Source organism: Corvus cornix, chromosome 7 (assembly GCF_000738735.6).
Source record: "Corvus cornix cornix isolate S_Up_H32 chromosome 7, ASM73873v5, whole genome shotgun sequence".
Lineage (NCBI taxonomy): Eukaryota > Metazoa > Chordata > Aves > Passeriformes > Corvidae > Corvus > Corvus cornix.
Window position 1 is genome coordinate 1,265,763 of NC_046337.1, and position 19,115 is coordinate 1,284,877.

General features: G+C 52.3%; 1 protein-coding gene across 1 annotated transcript in view; it reads right to left on the minus strand.

Moving 5' to 3' along the window:
- Positions 1 to 15,514, minus strand: part of FMNL2 (formin like 2) — a 111,229-nt gene extending 95,715 nt beyond the window's left edge. Inside the window, 1 exon segment of the mRNA XM_039554622.1 lies at positions 15,332 to 15,514. Within this exon segment, the coding sequence (XP_039410556.1) occupies positions 15,332 to 15,448 (117 nt within the window). The 5' untranslated portion in view covers positions 15,449 to 15,514.
- Positions 15,515 to 19,115: the final 3,601 nt, after the last annotated feature.

The following is a 19,115-nucleotide window of genomic DNA, read 5'->3' on the forward strand; positions in this document are numbered from 1 at the left end:
TCAGAAGCAGCTAAGGGGAAAAGCCATCGTGCTGCTGCACAACCACCCTGGTGAGGACAATCCCAGCTTCTCCCTCACACATCCACGTGCTCCTGGATGATCCCTTGGGCAGGCTGGGGGATAAACGCATTTCTCCAGGGATTTTGGGGAGCAGCAGCTCTCTGGGCTACACTGAGGAAGGGTTGTCACCTCAGGGTTGTCCCCTGTGCTGGCAGCAGAGGTTGCTCCAAGTTCCATCTCCTACCAAGAGCACCAGGGTGATAAAACCTGAAATTAAAACTATCTGGCCTTTCCTGTGCTCAGCAGGAACTTCAGTCTCTCACCTGCACTCTGCAGCCCCCCTAGCACACAAAACCTGGCACACAGCACCCAACAAGGACATCTGCTCTTCCCTAGCTCCCAAGTAACTCCCTGGATCGAGGAATCCTGGTTTCATTCCCAGCTCCTTCCCCAGGACCAGAGGCCTTTTCCTGCATCACCTCCTAAAAACCGCATCACAGAACTTTGCCCTAAATACCGACATTCAAGAGAAAGCATCTTCATCTAACACCCATTCCAGGCATCCATCCCTCATGAATCCCAACACCTCTGCTGGAATTCCAGCTCTAATATTCCTACGTAAAGACAAAAATAACACTTTACTTGGAGAGCTGGAAGTCACTCTAGAAATGAGACATTTCCAGAGACAAAAATCTCTTTGGTTGGGCGAGAAACGTGACTGGCTTGGGGCAGCAGCATTTCTGACCATCCCACGAGGATCTGTCAGATTACCCAATCCTACACAATTCCTGCATTTTTTAGCACTCCACTGCTATATCGGAATGGGCTCGTGCTTTGTTTCTCCCTGGATTTTCTACTCCAAATGATCCCATTTCAGCCTGCAGAACGTGAGGCTGCCCGCTCCCCATTTTTGTTTGGAAAATTGCTGATCCATCAGCTGTCAATTAGCATCATTTCTTCTGCTGGAAGCACTGTCTCCATCCCATTCAACTCTCCCAACTCATTTCCCAGGAAGAAATGGGATCCAGGCACAAAGCTCTGCTTTTCCTATTATTCCATTCATCTTATGCACAAATACTGGGATAATGGAGTTTATTCAATCTCATTGCAGGCTTTCCTTGGCTTCCTGATTCAGAAGTTCACAGGAATCACTTGATGTCTAAAAGGGATTTTTGAGGATTCGATCTATGGGATTTGATAACATCCCATTTTAGGTTGGAATGCTGCTCTAAGGAAAGGGAAGCTCTCACATGAAGGTAAAAAGCACCAATCTGTGGCATTTAATCAACCACTGACAGCCAAACCCAAGGCACTGCCCTGATTACATTGAATTTTAAAAACTATTAAACTGTTCCTGCCGTATCCCACGCTGAGGGGGGACATCATTCCAGCCCTGCACACTGAAGAGCACTTATGGTGATTTTCAGACTGGTTTTACCTCAGAAAAAAACCCACACAATGTAAAAACTCAAATCTGTTTTCCAGATGATTTAACTATTAAGTGAAAGACGGGTAAAAAACTGCCTAGAACTTAAATTGGGTATGACCAAGTGAAATGGTTGCTCATGAAACATAAACCCTGCACAATGTGGTGCTACCACAACCCAGGGACTCTGGGAGAAAGATGTTGCCTATTAAAATGAAAAAAAAAAAAAGAAAGTTTTCTATTTTCATGACAGCTGAGGGGTTCAGCACTGAACAGAGGGAAGGAAGGAAAGTATCCAGTGTAAAACGCAACCTGAAAAGTCTGTTCAGAAAGGCTTGTAAGTGCAGCTCTTGTTTTATTTAGAGTAAAAGAAAGCCTTTCTTATTTTACAGGAGTTCCAGTGCTGCATGGGAACTGAGGGACTGTGCTAACACCTGGATAAGCCTGTTGGATACAGTCCTGCACTGGGAAAAGTCTAGAGCATTCCCCAAGGGATCCTGAACCCTGAGGGAGCAGCGATGGCAGGCAGCTCACCCAAAACCAAAGGTTTCTATTCTGATTTCTTACGCAGCTGAAACATTTGGTGACATTTTCCAGATACCAGAATGTGACACAAAAGTAGGGGAAATGGCATCAGAGCTACACAGGATTTGCACAAACACACCAGGGAACAATGGGAAGACACTGGGTTCTCCTGGCAGGAACAGGAGACACTGCTCAGAGATCCCAGCTGCTGGGAAAGGCTGCTCCAGACAAAAACCAGGAGATGGAGAGTGGGAAAATATTCCTAATAAATAATCCTAACATGAGAAAAACGGTAGAAGAGATCACTGGGCTGGTCACAGACTGGGCATCCTCAGCTGCCAGACCAGGGAAGTGCAGCAGTGATGGAACAGGGAAATGCCCCCTCCTTAAATCACAGCATCCCCTGAAGAGGAATCACGGAATCCCAGACTGGTTTGGGATGGAGGAGCCCTTAAAGCCCATCCCATCCCACCCCTGCCACGGGCAGGGACACCTCCCACTGTCCCAGGCTGCTCCCAGCCCCAATGTCCAGCCTGGCCTTGGGCACTGCCAGGGATCCAGGGGCAGCCACAGCTGCTCTGGGAATTCCGTCCCAGGACCTCCCCACGCTCCCAGCCAGGAGTTCCTTCCCAATATCCCACCTAAAGCTACCCTTGCCACTGGCATCACTTCCCACAGCCACTCCTGTGCATCTCAGCACAGCATTCCAGCCAGGATTTCCCCCAGCAAGTCAGGGGTGGCTGTGGGACAGCAGACCCAGCTTTCGGGGGTTTTTCTTTTCCCCATCTTTCCCATTTTGACGGATTTCCATCCCACATTACCCAACTGCTCCCTGCTGCTCGACACAGCGTGCAGATCCCTCCCTCCTCCACCCCGAGCACACAAACACCACAGTTCAGCCTCCTACTAATGCAGAAGAAGTTAAACCCTGCTCCCTAATGAAGCAGATCTGCTCGTGGCACGTTGATATTTCTCCAGCCACATTCCCTCCCACGAAGTTCCAAACGCTCCCAGAGAACCGCGGGCAGAGGGAGCGGGCTGAGCTCCCACAGCTGCACTGGGAATGGCCTGGAATGTCCCATCCCTGCCTGCCACGGAGCCAGGAACGGGGCAGGGACAGCACCACAAACACCACCTTTGCCAAGGAGCGACCTCCCCCCTTGGCTGTGTGCGATCCCTGAGGGAAGGACCCGCACAGACATCTCCAAGGATGGAGTCTGGCCAGAAAAATCCATAAATCTGCTCTTTTAATCACTGTCTGAAGCCTTTATCGTTGTTATTATTATTATTATTACTGTTATCATGGTGCACTGAGATGCTGCAAGAGCTGCTGCTTCCAGCTCCGGGGAGGAAAGGGAAAGTTTTGGCCCAAAATTTGCTGATTGAGGGAAGAAGCAGAAAACGAAAAATCTCTGCTAATTGAAAAGACAAGGAAACAGCCAGAATTCGGCACCTTGGGAAACAAAACGGGGTCATTCCTGAGCACTGGAGGTCTGGGCATGGAGCTTCCAGAGGAAGAGCAGCCGTGCCCATGGATGTGGCATCCCCCATGGATGTGGCATCCCCCAGCACAAGGTCAGCGCCGCTGGAAGCTCGGCAGGATAAGGCAGCCCCATTCCAGCCCTCAATCAGTGTTTTGGCTACGCAGCTCCACAGCTCAGTGAAGGACTCCCTGTTTTCCCTGGTATCTCTGTGGGAAAGGCCCTGCTGCAGGAAATCGTGGTGCCCCAAAGAGCTCAAACGTGGCTGTCCTGGGAGCCCAGGGATGGGTGGCCCTGGGGCAGACCCTGAGCTGTCACAGCAGGAACATCTTCTTCACCAGGAATTCCCAAACCCATCACTTCTGAGCTGGAATAAATCCAAATCTGAATTTTCCCAGTGTTAAAGAGGGAAGGAGCTTTTCTTCTTCCACATCTTTTCTGGGAAATATTTTGGCACAGCAGCAGCAGCTGGGACATGGTACCCAAATAAACCTGTAGGTCAAACTTAAAATATTATAACAGGCATTGTTTGTAATGTTTCAGTGCCTCTGTACATTTATTTATGTACTGTCTGGGCTGTTCCAATACCAGAACAAGAAACACAAGTGACACTCGGGTTCTTGCACCTCAAGTATCCCCAAGCACTTCCTCGGAGCACCTCAAACAATTCTAACAATTCCAACAATTCCCTGAATGCCTCACAAGTGCATCGGGGCTGTTTTCACTCCACTTGCTGAACAGAAGGGATAATTCACCTTTAACAAAGATCTGCCATCAGACAGAAAATAAACACGAGCAAAACCAAACAAACAATAGCTCTGAGCTTTCCAAATAAAATTCCTTTTCCCTTTCAGTTGTGCAACCTTTTGTCCCCGAGCCAGCAGAGAATTCACTGCCAGAGAAGAATTTCATGCTTAATCAATTTTTGCCTCGCTGGTGTTTGCAGGTATCCCAATTCCTCCTCTTCCCTGCAAATCCAGCTCAGGATACCTTGGGTCTGCCATATCCAAGGGTGCAGGAGAAAACTGAGGGCTGGTTTTCCTGCCCTCTGGAACAAGGAATTCATTTGCATCCCCCTCGCTGCTGAGGGAACAGGGATCCTGGTGTTCAGCAGGGAAGGACTCAGCTCATGGGAACTCTTGCACAATTTCTTTTATGATCTAATTGAAGCACTTAAATCTGACAGAATCATTCCCTAGCACGGAGGAAGCCCACCTGCCTTCTGCTCAGAACAGGCTGGATTTCCAGGAATAGGCACAGATTTATTTCTGGAAAATACCTCTTGCTCCCTTACCAAGTGATGGCCAACAAAGGCAGAGCTGGGAATGGTCCCAAAGCTTCTGCAGAGTCAGAGTGAGCAAGAGCTGCCTCAGACAGGAGAAAAGGTCACCAGTCACACACCTGACCCTGTAAGCCCTGTGTGGGCTGAGCTGAAAGGTCATTCCCCTCTAATCCGTGCACAGTCTGAGACTCAGCTTCCCAAATTCCTCTTCCCCCATTCTTCTGCCATTTGATCCAAGTCAGCTGAATCTCCCACTTCTCCTGGGTGTGGTCAGCACAGTAACAAGGAGAACACCCTTGACCATCCCAGGCCCCAGAGGGTCTCATATTAAAGGAGTCAAAAACCAAAATTTAAGAAGCAAAGCGTTTTCCCCACAGTGTTTTGTGCACTTCATCCGTCTGCTCAGGCACAGACCTGTGGAATACCGGAACGGTTTGGGTTGGGAGGGACCTTCAAGCCCATCCCATCCCACCCCTGGGACATTTCCACTATCCCAGGCTGCTCCAAGCCCCTCTCACTCCTCACCTTCCTCCACAGCACTGCCAGAGGCTCCTGAAAAATTCATGGCTAAAAAACGCCCGTCAAGCACAGAAGTTCTTGTTTCACTTAGCAAAAGGAACACCGCGCATTTGCCACACTCAGATACTCATTTAGATGATCAAGAGAACAGGAATCTGCAGCTGAAGCTCTGACACGGAGCAGAGCTGAGCTCTCAGACACAACTCCCCGCGAGCGGATCATCGGGAAGCCGTGACAACTCCCAGACTATTTCAGGAAGCTGCAGTTCTCAGCCAACAGCTCACAGCCATCCACCCGAGCTACCTGTAAGCAGCTGCTATCACACAAGGATCAAATTAATTACCAAACACTTCCTGGCTCAACCCATGGAGCTTTAATAATTATCCCGACGTCAAATGGATTCCGGTTACCCGGAGAGAGTTGTGCCCACACCTGGCACCAGTGCCATGGCAAATCACTCCTGAGCCAAAGGTCTTTGTAGGGATGGCATGGCCAACCCTACAGTCCCCTAAAAGTGTGACTGCACTGTTCAATCTGTTTTCCATCAGCTTCCCAATAAAACTCCTTGTGCCATAATTCACCCCGATGCCAACCAGCGCCGTGTCCCTGCTGCCCACGGAGGGGGAATAACAAATGTAATTAATAATTATTTACATCTCCAGCTTTAGGCTTCTTATATCTGAGAGGAGAGACAAATTCAACGCTCACTCAGGGTCCCTGTGAGAGTGCACGGGCACACAGAGGCTCCCCCACACACTCTCGACATCAAAGCTGCTGTTTGAGCAGGCTTTAAGTTAAATATTTGTGATAGTTAATTTATTTGATCATCTGCACTTGCAAGGCTCAGAGCTGGGCAGAGAGGCCTTTGAAGCACTCCCAAACACACTAAATTATTGGGAACCTGTGTCAGGAAAGTGCTGCATAAACTCAGCCAAGCCATTCCCATCACCTCCCAGACCCTCTGGGTAACGGTGCCACCCACCCAGCTCCAAACCTGCCCCACGTGGGCCTGGGATAGTTCTCTGTCCTTTGGAAAGCAGGACAAGGGGAATCACAGGGGGACACGCCAGGATGTTGGATGGATGAACAGCCAGGATTTCTGGATTGAACAATTTGCTTCTTCATTGTAATTACTGGCTTCTGAAAGACTTCAGCAACTTTGCCAATTTGTACAACCCTCTATTCTCTGCTTTTGGCCTCCACTGTGCAGTCATTTCGCAGACAAACAAGGAACAGATGTACAATCTAGAGCTGCCCCAAGTCCTTTTATAGTAAAGGATTTCTGGCCAAATAATATATATTAAAAAGAAGGGGAAAAAAAAAAAAAGGAATTTTTGTATTTTTTAAGGTATCTCTCACAACACCCAAACACACACTAAAAAATCTAAAATTTCTTCGTATGATTCTGGAAGGCTCAGGAATGTTCTGTCCTGGAGCAAATCCTGCCCTCAGCCAACACCCACGTGGGGAGAGCAGCTGGAGCTGCCCACAAACTCTGGGGACAGCAAGGGCAGCCCTGGGGGCTCCTGCTGCCATCACCAACCCCTTCTGCCCCTGGGCCACCAGCACACAGCTTCTGAAAGGGCAGGAGGCTGGAGCTACAGAATTCCAGAGAGGCTTGGGATGGAAGGGACACTAAGGATTATCCAGTGCCATGGGCAGGGACACCTCCCACTATCCCAGGCTGCTCCAAGCCCCGATGTCCAGCTTGGCCTTGGACACTTCCAGGGATCCAGGGGCAGCCACAGCTGCTCTGGAATTCTATTCCAGCCCAGCCCCACCCTCCCAGCCAGGAATTCCTTCCCAATATCCCATCCATCCCTGCCCTTTGGCAGTGGGAAGCCATTCCCTGTGTCCCGTCCCTCCATGGCTAACACTGCTCTGTGCTGCTCAGGCAACATGACGAGGGAAGTCGTAACCTCTGGGAGTTTTCCTATGGATCTTCCTGCCACGGGATCCCTCCCTGGGGCCCAGCCCAGGCTCTGGGAGTGCTGTCCCAGGAGCAGGACAGTTCCCAGAGCCGCCGTGCCGAGGTGTCCCCGCTTGCCTCTCCAACGTCGGGAAGCGCCGGGCACGGCTCCAGCTCATGATCCGGGACACACAGCCGCTCTCAAGAGCTGCACTGCCGAGTCCTGGAGGTCCAGCATGGCCCAGCTCTCGTGTGAGGAGCATTCATTTCCAGGACAATGCCCCTATTCTGGTGCTTTATGACTATCCTCCCCAAATGTATGTTTAACGCTGCGCAGTCCCCGCAGACAAACGCTTGTTTTGTTAAAGAGATCCCGGGGTAAACTGAAAAGCAGCACATGCTGGATTTCTGCAATATGTTACTGAGAGCACAGCGTACACAGGTTATACATTAGCCAAGTCTCGCTGCACTGAAACCCTCGTGAAAGGCGTTGTTTTGGGAAGAGGCAAAGCCTGGGACAGATTAATGCCTGTGTTTTCCAGTATATCCGGACGGAATTCCGTGCATCTTGGGTTGTTGGAACTGCAGAGCACATCAGGGTCAGAGCAAGGAGTGCAAGTGAAACGATGCTCTGTTAAAACAGGGGTGCACATCACAGACTTTCACCACCCACAGGTCACAGAATCAGGGAATATCCTGAGCTGGAAGGGATCCAGGGACCACCCAGTCCAACCCGGCACAGACACCCCAACAACCCCACCCCGGGCATCCCTGGCAGCACTGTCCAAACGCTCCCGGAGCTCTGGCAGCCTCGGGGCCGTGCCCATTCCCTGGGGAGCCTGGGCAGTGCCCAGCACCCTCTGGGGGAAGAACCTTTCCCTGAGATCCAACCTAAACTGGAACAGAACTAACTGGGAGCACGGCATTTCTCAGCAACAACATGGGCGGGAGCACAGCCCCTGAGGCCAACGGGTGAAAGGGCATGAAATGATGAAAACCTGCTCATTTCACTACACTGACCCTCCAGAACTGAAATCAGGATGTGATAAATGGGAAATTCCCACATTTTAAGCACCAGCAGCTCCAAGTGCTGGTACCTGACCAGCCCGAGCCCTTTGGCCCCAGGGATGCTGCACTGCTGGAGGCTCGGGGTAGAGATTTTCTCCAACCCAAGTATAAATCAAATTGAACAAGTCAGTGTCACTTATTTCCCATGCCGAATTCCCAGATGGACTCCTCCAAACAAAGAAAACAATAATTAAGCTGAGTTTGTCTAAAATGTGGCTGCACACTGCTCACCATGGAAATCCCCCGGCAGCCGAGCAGCCGGATCACCACCCCTGCCTGCAAGCACACTGCAAACTGCTCTGCTGGTTTGAAAGTCCAGTTGTATGGTTACCAAAGAAAAACCCCATTTACACCTCCCAGCAGAGAGGAAAAACCCTCCAGAGCCACAGCTCCAGCCTCCCGCTGTCCCCGCACCTCCCGAGGACACAGAAGGGGACCGGAAAAACCAAGCCCTTCTCGTGCCTGGCTTGCTGCACGGGGAAGCGTTTTGATCCTGATCAGAAAGTGCTCGATTCAAACCCAAGAGGCAGCCCAGATGCTTACAAATACACTGGTGCTGAAGTGCTGCTGCATTAGCATCTTCTGCATAATTCATGTTCTCGTGCCGGGGAGAGCTCTCCAGTTGAGCTCCGTGCAGGGTCACGGTGCCACAGCTCCACCACGGATTCCTCCGGGCACAGCCGGGTGCCAGCCTGCCCTGCCAGACCCAGGCCAGCCCAGGAGAGAGGCAGGGCTGGCTATGGACCACAGAATCCCAGAAATCCGGGTTACTCCCAGAGCAGCTGTGGCTGCCCCATCCCTGGCAGGGTCCCAGGCCAGGTTGGACATTGGGGCTTGGAGCAGCCTGGGACAGGGAAAGGTGTCCCTGCCATGGCAGGGGACGGATGGGACGGGCTTTAAGGTCCCTCCCAAGCCAGGCCATCCTGGGATTCTGTGCCTTTTCAGAGGTTGTGTCCTGGTGGTCCAGGGGCAGAAGGGGTTGGTGATGGCAGCAGGAGCCCACAGGGCCGCCCTTGGTGTCTCTCCAAGGCACCAAAGTTAGGCAGGATATTGGGAAGGAATTCCTGGCTGGGAGGGTGGGCAGGCCCTGGCACAGGGTGCCCAGAGAAGCTGTGATTGCCCATGGATCCCTGGCAGTTCCCAAGGCCAGGCTGGACACTGGGGCCTGGAGCAGCCTGGGACAGTGGGAGACGCAAAAGTGGCACCAAACTCTCCTGACGGACATCACCAACTCCGACAACAGCTTGTGCAGCAGGAATTGCAGCAAAACCCAAGGGGCCTCACATTCCCTGTGCCATAAATCCACAGTGGGCACCAGTGCCAGCCCTTTCACCCGGGCACAGCAGTGCTGGTGCCCCTGGAGCACAAACCTGCCCCAGGACCCTTCCCAGCCACTCCAGAAGCCCAAAGTGAGTGTCACAAGCCGTGGCTGGGTCAGCAAAGCAAAGCAAAACTGCCACCAGCCCCAGGGATTTTCCACCTCCAGAGGGAACACTGGGCTGTATTCATCCCCCCTTCCCCACTATTGAGTTGGAAGAACAGCAACAGCCTGGAAAACGAACAGAAAGCTCCAAACTAAAAGTGTGTTTGGGGAAAAACGCAGGGATGGCACAAGGTTTGCCTCTCAGTAACCTCCCAGTGACCAAACCAAAATCAGAAAGTGAATGTCAAAGGTTGGTTTCATTTTAGGATGGATCCTGAGCGAGAGATAACGAGGAAAACAAAACCAGCTACTCCTGCAGGGTCATTCACCCTGACGAGCTCCAGAGCAAGGTGACAGATTTAAACCACTTCTTCTGACAGACTGGGAAGGAAAATTCATTCATTCAGCAGGTGCTGGACTCCAAATGAGAGCACAAGACTGCCTGGACCCTGTTAAACCAGGGGTGGTGCTGATCCCACATGGAACACCAGCCCAATCCCCTCTGCAGCTGGAAGGAGCACCCAAAATTCCAGCAGGGGAAAACACTCCCCTTCCAAAGCAGCCACACAAGCACAGGACACGGGCTGGTAATTACCACGGACACCTTCACATGGATGTTTTATTCCAAAAGGGGTTGGAGTCTGTAAGAAGTTGCCTGAATAATTCAGAGTCTTTGTCCAACAATCCAAAAATACAGTAAAAACACCAAGGTACTTTTGAAAACACGTGAGGAAATCAAACATTTTGGTTTGGGTTTGCGTTCTGCTGAGTTTGGCTGTTCAGGGGGAGAAGTTTCTGTGCACTTTAATACCTCCTCATGCAGCAGGAAAAGCTAAAGTGATTCTGTTTTTAAAATGAAAGCCTGCAGGCAGCCACCCGTGGCTTCAAGTCATTCAATCACCCATCGAAAACCCCTCAAGAGCTACTGTTTTATTTAAGACCACCTTGTAAACTCTGAATTTCATCTTGCACCTCTCCAATTCTTTCTTTAGCATCACCCATGACGTGGAGTAGTGCACAAGAGACCATCTCACACCTCGGGGCCAGCTTGTGCACGACCTTGCTCGTGGAGACAAAATAAAAACAATAAAAGCCCCTTTACCTTGCACACAGGGTTAAGGAAGCTGATGGAGATGTTTGATAAAGCTTCAATGCTCTGAGGAAAGAGGATGGTGCAGGTTAAAGGTAAAGGCAGAGGTTTTGCTTGAGCTGCTGTTGTTCATCTTAGACAAAATTTAATGTGTAATTTAGAGGGTTCATCCCTCCACCATCACCCAAATTAATGGGATTATTTGGCATGGAGAAACGGTACACAGAAAAATAAATGCATCTACATCAGCCCAGCCATTTTTTAAGGTTTCCAGGAGCTGCAATTAATTTTAGCAGGGTTACCAGCAGCTAAATACGCACCACAGCACCCTCGTATTCCAGACACTGCAAGGAAAAAATCACTTTTACAAAAAATGTTCTCCTGTCATGTCTGGGTGGAAAAACTTAAAAATGCCACCCCCTGCCTGACAAAGCAGCTGGGCAGAAGTGTCACCACCCAGCACTGCTGTACATTTAACCCCTCTGAAATATATACATTTAACATTGTGATTTATCAGGTTGTTTATTCAAGCAAAAGCGTCACTGCCCCAATCACTTCAAGGAGACCTCGTGGAAAAACCCCAGTGGCAGGAGCCTGTCAAAGCTGAGGCCTCAACAAGGAAACCCCACAGGTCTTTTTGAGACCTGAATTTTACAAATCTCCTTTTCCTGAAGATTCCTAAACTTGCTTTAGGGTCTCTCACCTTCCAGTACCACTCCCACTTGTATCAGGTATTTCAGGATCTCAACTGAAATCCATCCCAAGAGAATTCTGCTGAATTTAGGAATCACAACAAGGAATCCAGTGCCCCACCAAAGCAGGGAAGCTCATCCCATCCCACGGATATCTCCTGCAGCCATGCCGTGCTTCATAATGATTTGCAGATCTTAAACCATATATATATATATATTTTATAAAACAATGCCTAACATATCTGATAGACAATGAGGAAGGGGAACAGAGAAACAGCTGGGAAACATTAGGAGTTTTCACACTGAGCTTCCAAATTCTTCAGCAGGAGACACTCAAACTGCCTTCCCTGGGATGGAAAACGACGCTCGGACAAAACTGAGGGCGAAGAAGGAAATTCCAGCGGAAGGAAGATGCTCCTGTGGGCAAAGCAGAGGTGCTGCCCTGCCTCCAGGTAAGTACCTTCCCTGGGGATGGCAGGGACACCTCCCTCACCCTCTGGCCAAGCCCTCCATCCCACAGCAGCGGGCACAGAGGAGTCCTTTGTACACCCAGATCCTACTCGGAGGGGTAAGAGGATATTTCCTGTTAACCTCACCGCAGATTTGTAATCCAGCAGTCAAATTATGTCAATCACAGCTCATTAGGCAGCGATTTCCCCTGCCAAGCCTGGCCTGGCTGCTTCCTCCAAACCACGTGGCATCTGCAAACGCACAGCCCCGTTCTGGGTTCAGGGAGACCACCCTGCTGCACGAGCTGGAAATCCGGGATTCGCTCCCACAGCTCCCAGCAGCGGTGCCACCACGTCTACGGACACTTCTGGCACCCTCGCTCTGCTGAACTGTGGTTTCCTCTGACAGACATGGGGTGGCTAGCAGAATTCAGGATTTATGCCCACGTGTCCAACACAGCCGAGGAGAAGAGAGCGTTGGGGAAGGGACAAGGCTGGGATGTTCCCAAGGGGATGTGCCAGTGCTGGGAGGCTCAGAGGCAGAGCCAGAGCTGGGATCCAACACAGGCAAGTCAGGAACTCGGTGGCAAAACCATGCCACTACTTCCCTGGACTTCACATGGTTGTGTAACCCTGAGAGTAAGGGAATTATTTCACAGGAAAAGGGGAGAATTCCCATCAGTTTGAGAGGATGGAAGAAACAACACTCAGCTTACAGACTGAAACCTGGATCTCTCTTGGGTTATCCTCCACATTTTCCTCCTTGAAGTGCACGCCATAAACACATCTTCCTGGAACACAGGCACAGACCCCAGTCCTCACCAGCACAGACTCAACATATGAACCGTGGCAGCACATCTACTGCAGCAGTGCCAAAAACAGCACCAGGAGACACAGATCCACAGGGAAAACCCTGATGTTACTGCCCAACAGACCAGGAGGGGTGACACAGCCAGTGCCATCACTGGCCCTCCGGTCAGCTCAGGACATCCTTGGGAATGCCGATGCCATGAGGAGCACAGATTTGAGAACCTCACCCAAAAAAATGTGACCTGGAGCAGTGCCCATCATGTCCTGCAATTTATGTACCTCAGGGAGGATCAGGAGGCAGGGGGGTCACTGTGTGTGCTCGAGGTGACCGTGCGTGTTCGAGGTGGACAGACCACCTCACCAGAGCCCTTCCTCAACACAAACTCCTTTAACAACCCAGCAAACACAAGCTGGCACACGTCCATCACCTCCAGGCACACTATCCCCTCGCTGAAGGGACTCCAGAGATCCTGGAGAAGCTCAGGACAGCATGTTTGAAGTGGAAAAAATAAACCAGTTGGTGTCACGGCACTCACGGTGAAATCACAGCCAGCCTGTGCTCTCCTCGTGGTTTGGAGGGCCAGGGCCCCCTGCTCTGCACGAGGGGAGAGAATAAAACTTCAAAACACACAGGAGGGACCTTCCCCACACAGAAACAGACACAGCCCTCCCAGTGTGAGGACTCGAGAGCTGCACACAGCAACTCAACGTGTTCATCAAAGTCCAAATCAGCCTTGGGAATTTCATTAGAGACATGAAAATTGGTATTGTCAGCACAGCCCGCCGGGACCTCGCCAGGGCTCTGAGTGTGCCAGCAACGCTTGTGCCAGGCTAATTTCTTAAGACAGCACATAAAATAGGTGAGATTTAGTCTTATAACCTTCAGCATCTCCTTCTTCATACTCGCATCTCCTGACTAATCCTGTCTCCCCACAGAAAACATTCCTCATCGTTTTTCCCCTAATCGTTCCTTTCTCGTTAATCCCTGCACTTCTCCTGCCTGCCCCATTCTGGGGTTTGACCAGTGGCACAGTCATCTCTCCCTCAGAGCCACAGAGTAAACAAAATAATGACAGCCTGGCAGTTTATTCTTTCATAAACCGGTCAGATATTTCCTGGAAGCCGCAGCAACATCAGCCATCCCCGGCTGGCTGCAAGAACAGCAGGAAGGTGATTTTTGGTGGTGCTTGAGCCCCATCTTGCAGCTTCTCCCAGTGGGAGAAGAAACCAACGGGAGCAAATCATCCCACACCATGTTTGTACAGACTGTCCACCTGCATGGCCGGCCTCTCCCTCCAGCAAAGCTGCAGCACTCGAACTCTGAGCCTTAATTGAAGTCCATCTTCTAAAACCAGAGGCCATCCACTGCTTTCAAGCAGCTCAGGCAATGACAGGCTGGGTGCTGTTATCTCCCATATTTACGTTACACGTTTCTAACGCTTCCCCAAATGACGTCTCTGCCTTTTACTGATCCCATCCATCAGCCCTAACCCAAACCCACCGATTTCCTCCCGCAGACCACGCACGCAGACGGAGCCAGGAGCCCTTATAGTAGTTAAAGATGAATCCAGACTGGATTCCGAGCCATGTGCCGCCTGTGGGAGCATCTCCCGTCTCTAACACGACCCCGGGTTTCCCCGACAAGAGCAACGCGACACCAGGCTTTTTCCACTGTGCCTAATAATCGTAACATCTCACTCGCCATTTGGCTCGTCAGTGGGGGTTCCTGACTGAATAGGCTTATTCTTTTCTTAGACATGATAATCTAATTGGGTCTAACCAGAAATAATCCCCAACACACACCAGTTTGTGAATCCTCGCCCAGCGCCGGGAGCGGTTCACGGAGCGGGGGGGCGGCTCTGGGATGCGAGACGGGAATTACTCCGGCAGCTCTCGCCGTGCCGGGCTCCCGTGGCATTACAGCGAGCGCAGGGCATGGCACGCACATGGAGCTGCTCGCCCTCCTCCCCCAGCCCCTGTTCCACACGCAAACGTGGCTCCAAGTGAAAAAGGCACGGCAGAAGAGATGGGGCGCGACCATCGAGCCGCGCCGCCTGGGTACCCCAAGGAACCGGGAGGTTTGCCCAGGGAAGCGCCCAGGGAAAGCACAGCCCTTTCCCGGAGAGCTGATCTCACACACCGAGCCGTCCTGCTGAACTGAAAACCCGGCAGCCCAGCGCCGGCCCCGCTGCCCCGCACACAACCCGGGATGTTCCGGGGGGAGAAGGACCGGGGTGCCCCCGGTGGGGGGACAGGACCGGGGCGTCCCGGGGAAAAAGGACCGCCGCGTCCCCCGGAGGAGAAAGCCCGAGGTGTCCCGGGAGGCGCGGAAGCGGGGTGTCCCCCGGAGGAGAAGGAGCGGGTGTCCCCGGCCGAGCTCCCGCACCGCCCGCTCCCCGGGGCCGCCCGCGGGCTGCGCTCCGCCGGCGCCGGGCGAACCGGCCCCGGGATCCGCCCGGGCCGGGGCACGGCGGCCCTCGGGGGGCTGCCGAGACAAAGAGCCGCGGCCCCGTCCCGCGGGCGGCACCGCCCGGCCGAGCCCACCTGTGCCCGTCCCCGGCTCCCGAGCCAACTTTTCGCCGCTCCCCCCTTCCCCCGCCGCGCTCCTCCCCGGCGGCCCCTCCGCGCTGCCCGCAGACAATGGGGCCGGCGCTCACCAGGACCACGGCGAAGCGCTCCTCCAGCTCGCCGGGCTCGGGCATGGGCAGCTTCAGGGGGACGCTGTGCGCCCTGAGCTCCGTCTGCTGCGCGTCCACGCTCCCCGCGTTGCCCATGGCGGCCCCTCCGCGCTGCTCCGCGCCCCGCGCCGGGCGGGCTCCGCGCCCCGCGCTCGCCCTCTACCACCGCGGGCGCTCCGCGGCGCCGCCGCCCGTCATGGCTCGCCGCCCTCGCCCTCCTCCCCCCGGGGCGGGCTCGCTCCGGCTCCGGCTCCAGCCCCGGCTGCGGCTCCCCCGCATGCCGCCCGCACAAAGCCCCGCTCCGCCCCCGGCCCGCGGCGCCATGGGACTCGTAGTCCCGCCGCCGGCCGGGGGAGGGACGCGGGCGAGGGTGGGAATGCCTGGAAAGGGGTGGAAGAGAGTGGAAAAGGGGGGGAAGGGGGTGGGGGAGACCCCGCCGCCTCCATTTTGCCTCGGCGGCCGCGCTGGCACTGGCCGAGAGTGACTGGACACAGGGAATGGCTTCACACCGAGGGCAGGGGGAGAGCGGAGATTCGGGAGAAATCCTTCCCTGGGAAGGTGGGGAGGCCCTGGCACAGGGTGCCCAGAGCAGCTGGGGCTGCCCCTGGATCCCTGGCAGTGCCCAAGGCCAGGGTGGACATTGGGGCTTGGAGCAGCCTGGGACAGTGGGAGGTGTCCCTGCCCATGGCAGGGGTGGGATGGGATGGACTGTAACGTCCCTTTAAACCCAAACCCATCTGGGATTCCGTGATCCTGTGGTTAACTCTAGACCTTTGCTGTGGAAAGCCATGCTCCTGCTGCTCACCAAAAAGGTGCCCAAGGACAGTGGCCCCGCTTGGTCCCCACAGCCCACATCCCGAGTGACTGAAATCAGGACAAACAGGGTGATTGATCTCCACGGATCCGTAACTGAGCTGAAGCCGCCTGGGCATAATCAGGAGGTTCATCCTCCCCAGCGTGTCAAACCTGCCCATTCCTCAGGTGTTATCCCCCATTTCTTCATCGTTTCCTGCATGTTCTCTCCAAGGTGGGGTTTCAGCATCCCAGGAATGCAAGGGCTGCATAGGAAAGAGGAGCCTGGAACCCTGACCCTGGGAGATGCCATCAACCCATTTGGTGACTGTGCTGTGCTCACATCTGGTTTAGTCCAAAGTCCAAGATGTAATTCCCTCCTGTCACCTCCACCAATCCATATCCCACTGTCCCCTATTAGCATTCCACTATCCTTCCAGGGAAGAACGATTTTCACTCAGCTCTCACCTTCATGACAATACTCGTGCTGCTGCCCCTCCTGGAAATTCCTGGCCATGGAAATGATCCACATGGAGATTAATTTGGGGGGGAAAGCAAGAGGATAAGCATCACTGTTTGGAAAATGACCATTCCTTAATTTACATTCTCTGGGATAGGAGTTGTGCCAGAGGCACGGCTTAGGAAGCTGCCGCAGAAGCGCTGGGAATCCTGTGTGGCAGCACATGCAATCCTGCAGTGGAAACCCATGGAAGTGACAGGCAGCTTTTCTCTGTGTGAGCTCTAAAGCCACCACTAATTAAATGTGCTCATTCCAATTAAAAAAAAAAGACGTACTACATCCATAACTGGGATGGGGAGCGACACCTTGTCCTGGCTCACTCCCCACCTTGCCCACAGAACATCAGGACGTGGCCCAGGATCCTGAGTGATGCCAAAGGTGTGGATTTCCCACTCTGCAGGCTGCAGGAACAGCTCAGAATTTCATAAACTGCTTTGTTAAAAGCCTAAAAATCTTGCAATATCCTTCATGAACAAAGGTTTAAACCCCGGAGGGATCTCAGGAGTTAATAACAACGTCATTGTCGATAGTGAAGGAAACGGTAATAGATACTTTGCCTCGTGTCTTTTATCTGAGACCATCACAATTCTTTGAAAGATTAATTAGTTAATTAAGCTTCACAACACTGCTGTGAGATAAGGGAGCGTTAGAGTATCACTGATAACAGAGGAGGGTCAGGGAACAGTGACTGAAGACAGTCCCCAGCAGTGGATCCTTCTCTCTCCCAGCAGCAAATTGCCAGCGGGGCTTTCAATTACCTACAACGACAAACTGACTCCAGTGTGAGGAATCCAGAATTTTCCCAGTCAATAATTCCCACCATAATAGCTTTCTGATGATCCTTGTGGGTCCCTTCCAACTCAGCAGATTCTGGGATTCCGGGAATCACCTCAGCATTTTTACCTCCCTCTGGACGCTGGGAGACCCTGGGGGATGGGGAGCTGCTGCTGGCCACAAATACCTGGGACAGGTTGGGAAAACTGCAGGATAAACTGGATTCCTGGGCTTCAGCAAGAAGTCAAAGGCAGCTCTAAATCCTGCTGAGGCATATTCAGGTCAAAACCAGCCTTGCAAAATTTTTAATGAAATTAGGCATCCTTACACACAGCAAACATTTAACATCAATGCAGCAGAGCAAAGGAAAGAATTCTTTTAAAGGATAAGGTGATTTTTAAGCAATTTGTTGTTGTCTGTAACTGGGATGTCGACATTTGCAAGTGCCGAAATTAGTGTGGGTAAGTAAAAAAGGGACTTAGCTGGCTCGTGCAATGCAAAGAAATTATTCTGGGATAACAACTAATAAACAAGAGTCCTTTGTTTTCACATCTATTTATTCAAATAAAATCAGCAGCTACACAATGTGCAGTTCCCAGAGCTCATCCCAGGCACCTGGGCAATGCACACCGGGTGATGCCACCAGGGAATTCTTTGTCTGCCTCGGGATTAATGGCCATACCAGCTTTGCAAGGGCTCCGTGCCACGAGCTTGTGTGGAATTTCACTGGAGAATGAGACTGCTCAGCCTTTCCTCAAGGTCTGTTTGTCACCAGAATCTCCTCATAAAAAGCTGGAAGTTTGGGGACGAGTCATTCCTAAATTCCCCTGACCCAACTGGCCTGTTTGTCACCAAAATCTCCACATAAAGAGCTGGAACTTCGGGGCTGAGTCATTCCTAAAATCCCCTGAAGCAGTCTGGACTTATTTATCTACGGAAGAACCTCTGAAGGGAAAAGATTGGTTTATGAACCCTCCTTTTCCCTGCTGCTCAGCACTTCCAGATGCATCCTGAGCTGCCATCTCAGTGGAGTTCCAGGTGATCTGATAAAAGCTGGAGAAGCTTTAATAAATAGCCAGGTCCTGGCTCAGCAGTGGCCAAGGATGTTCATTCATAATAAAGATGTAGAGCACCCATAAAGTCCATCCGTGAGCTGAGCAGGGCTCACTTAAGGAGAGGTTATTGATTGCAGCTCCTGAATGCTGAGCTTGCCTAGGAGAGGGGGTTTTCTGTAATAAATGAAAAAAAGATATAAAAATCACGGGCTGCTTTCTGAGGGCAGTCTTCTCAAGGAAAACGAGCTCCTGCAGAAGCTGCAGGGTGGAAATGCTCAGTCCCAGTGCAGTGAGTTATTAGGATCACAGCTAACCAGCCCTCTCATTTTCCTCTGTGTGCTGGAAATTAAATGATTAACTTTGGATCTGATTTCCTTGTGCCCTGCTCTGGCCCTGCTGACATCCTTGGGCGTCACTTCCAACACTGGTGTGGATCAGATGGAGCTCCACCAAAGCCAAGTGTGGTGTTGTTACCAATATCCCATCCATCCCTGCCCTCTGGCAGTGGGAAGCCATTCCCTGTGTCCTGTCCCTCCAGGCCTTGTCTCCAGTCCCTCTCCAGCTCTCCTGGAGCCCCTTTAGGCACTGGAAGGGGCTCTGAGCTCTCCCTGGAGCCTTCTCT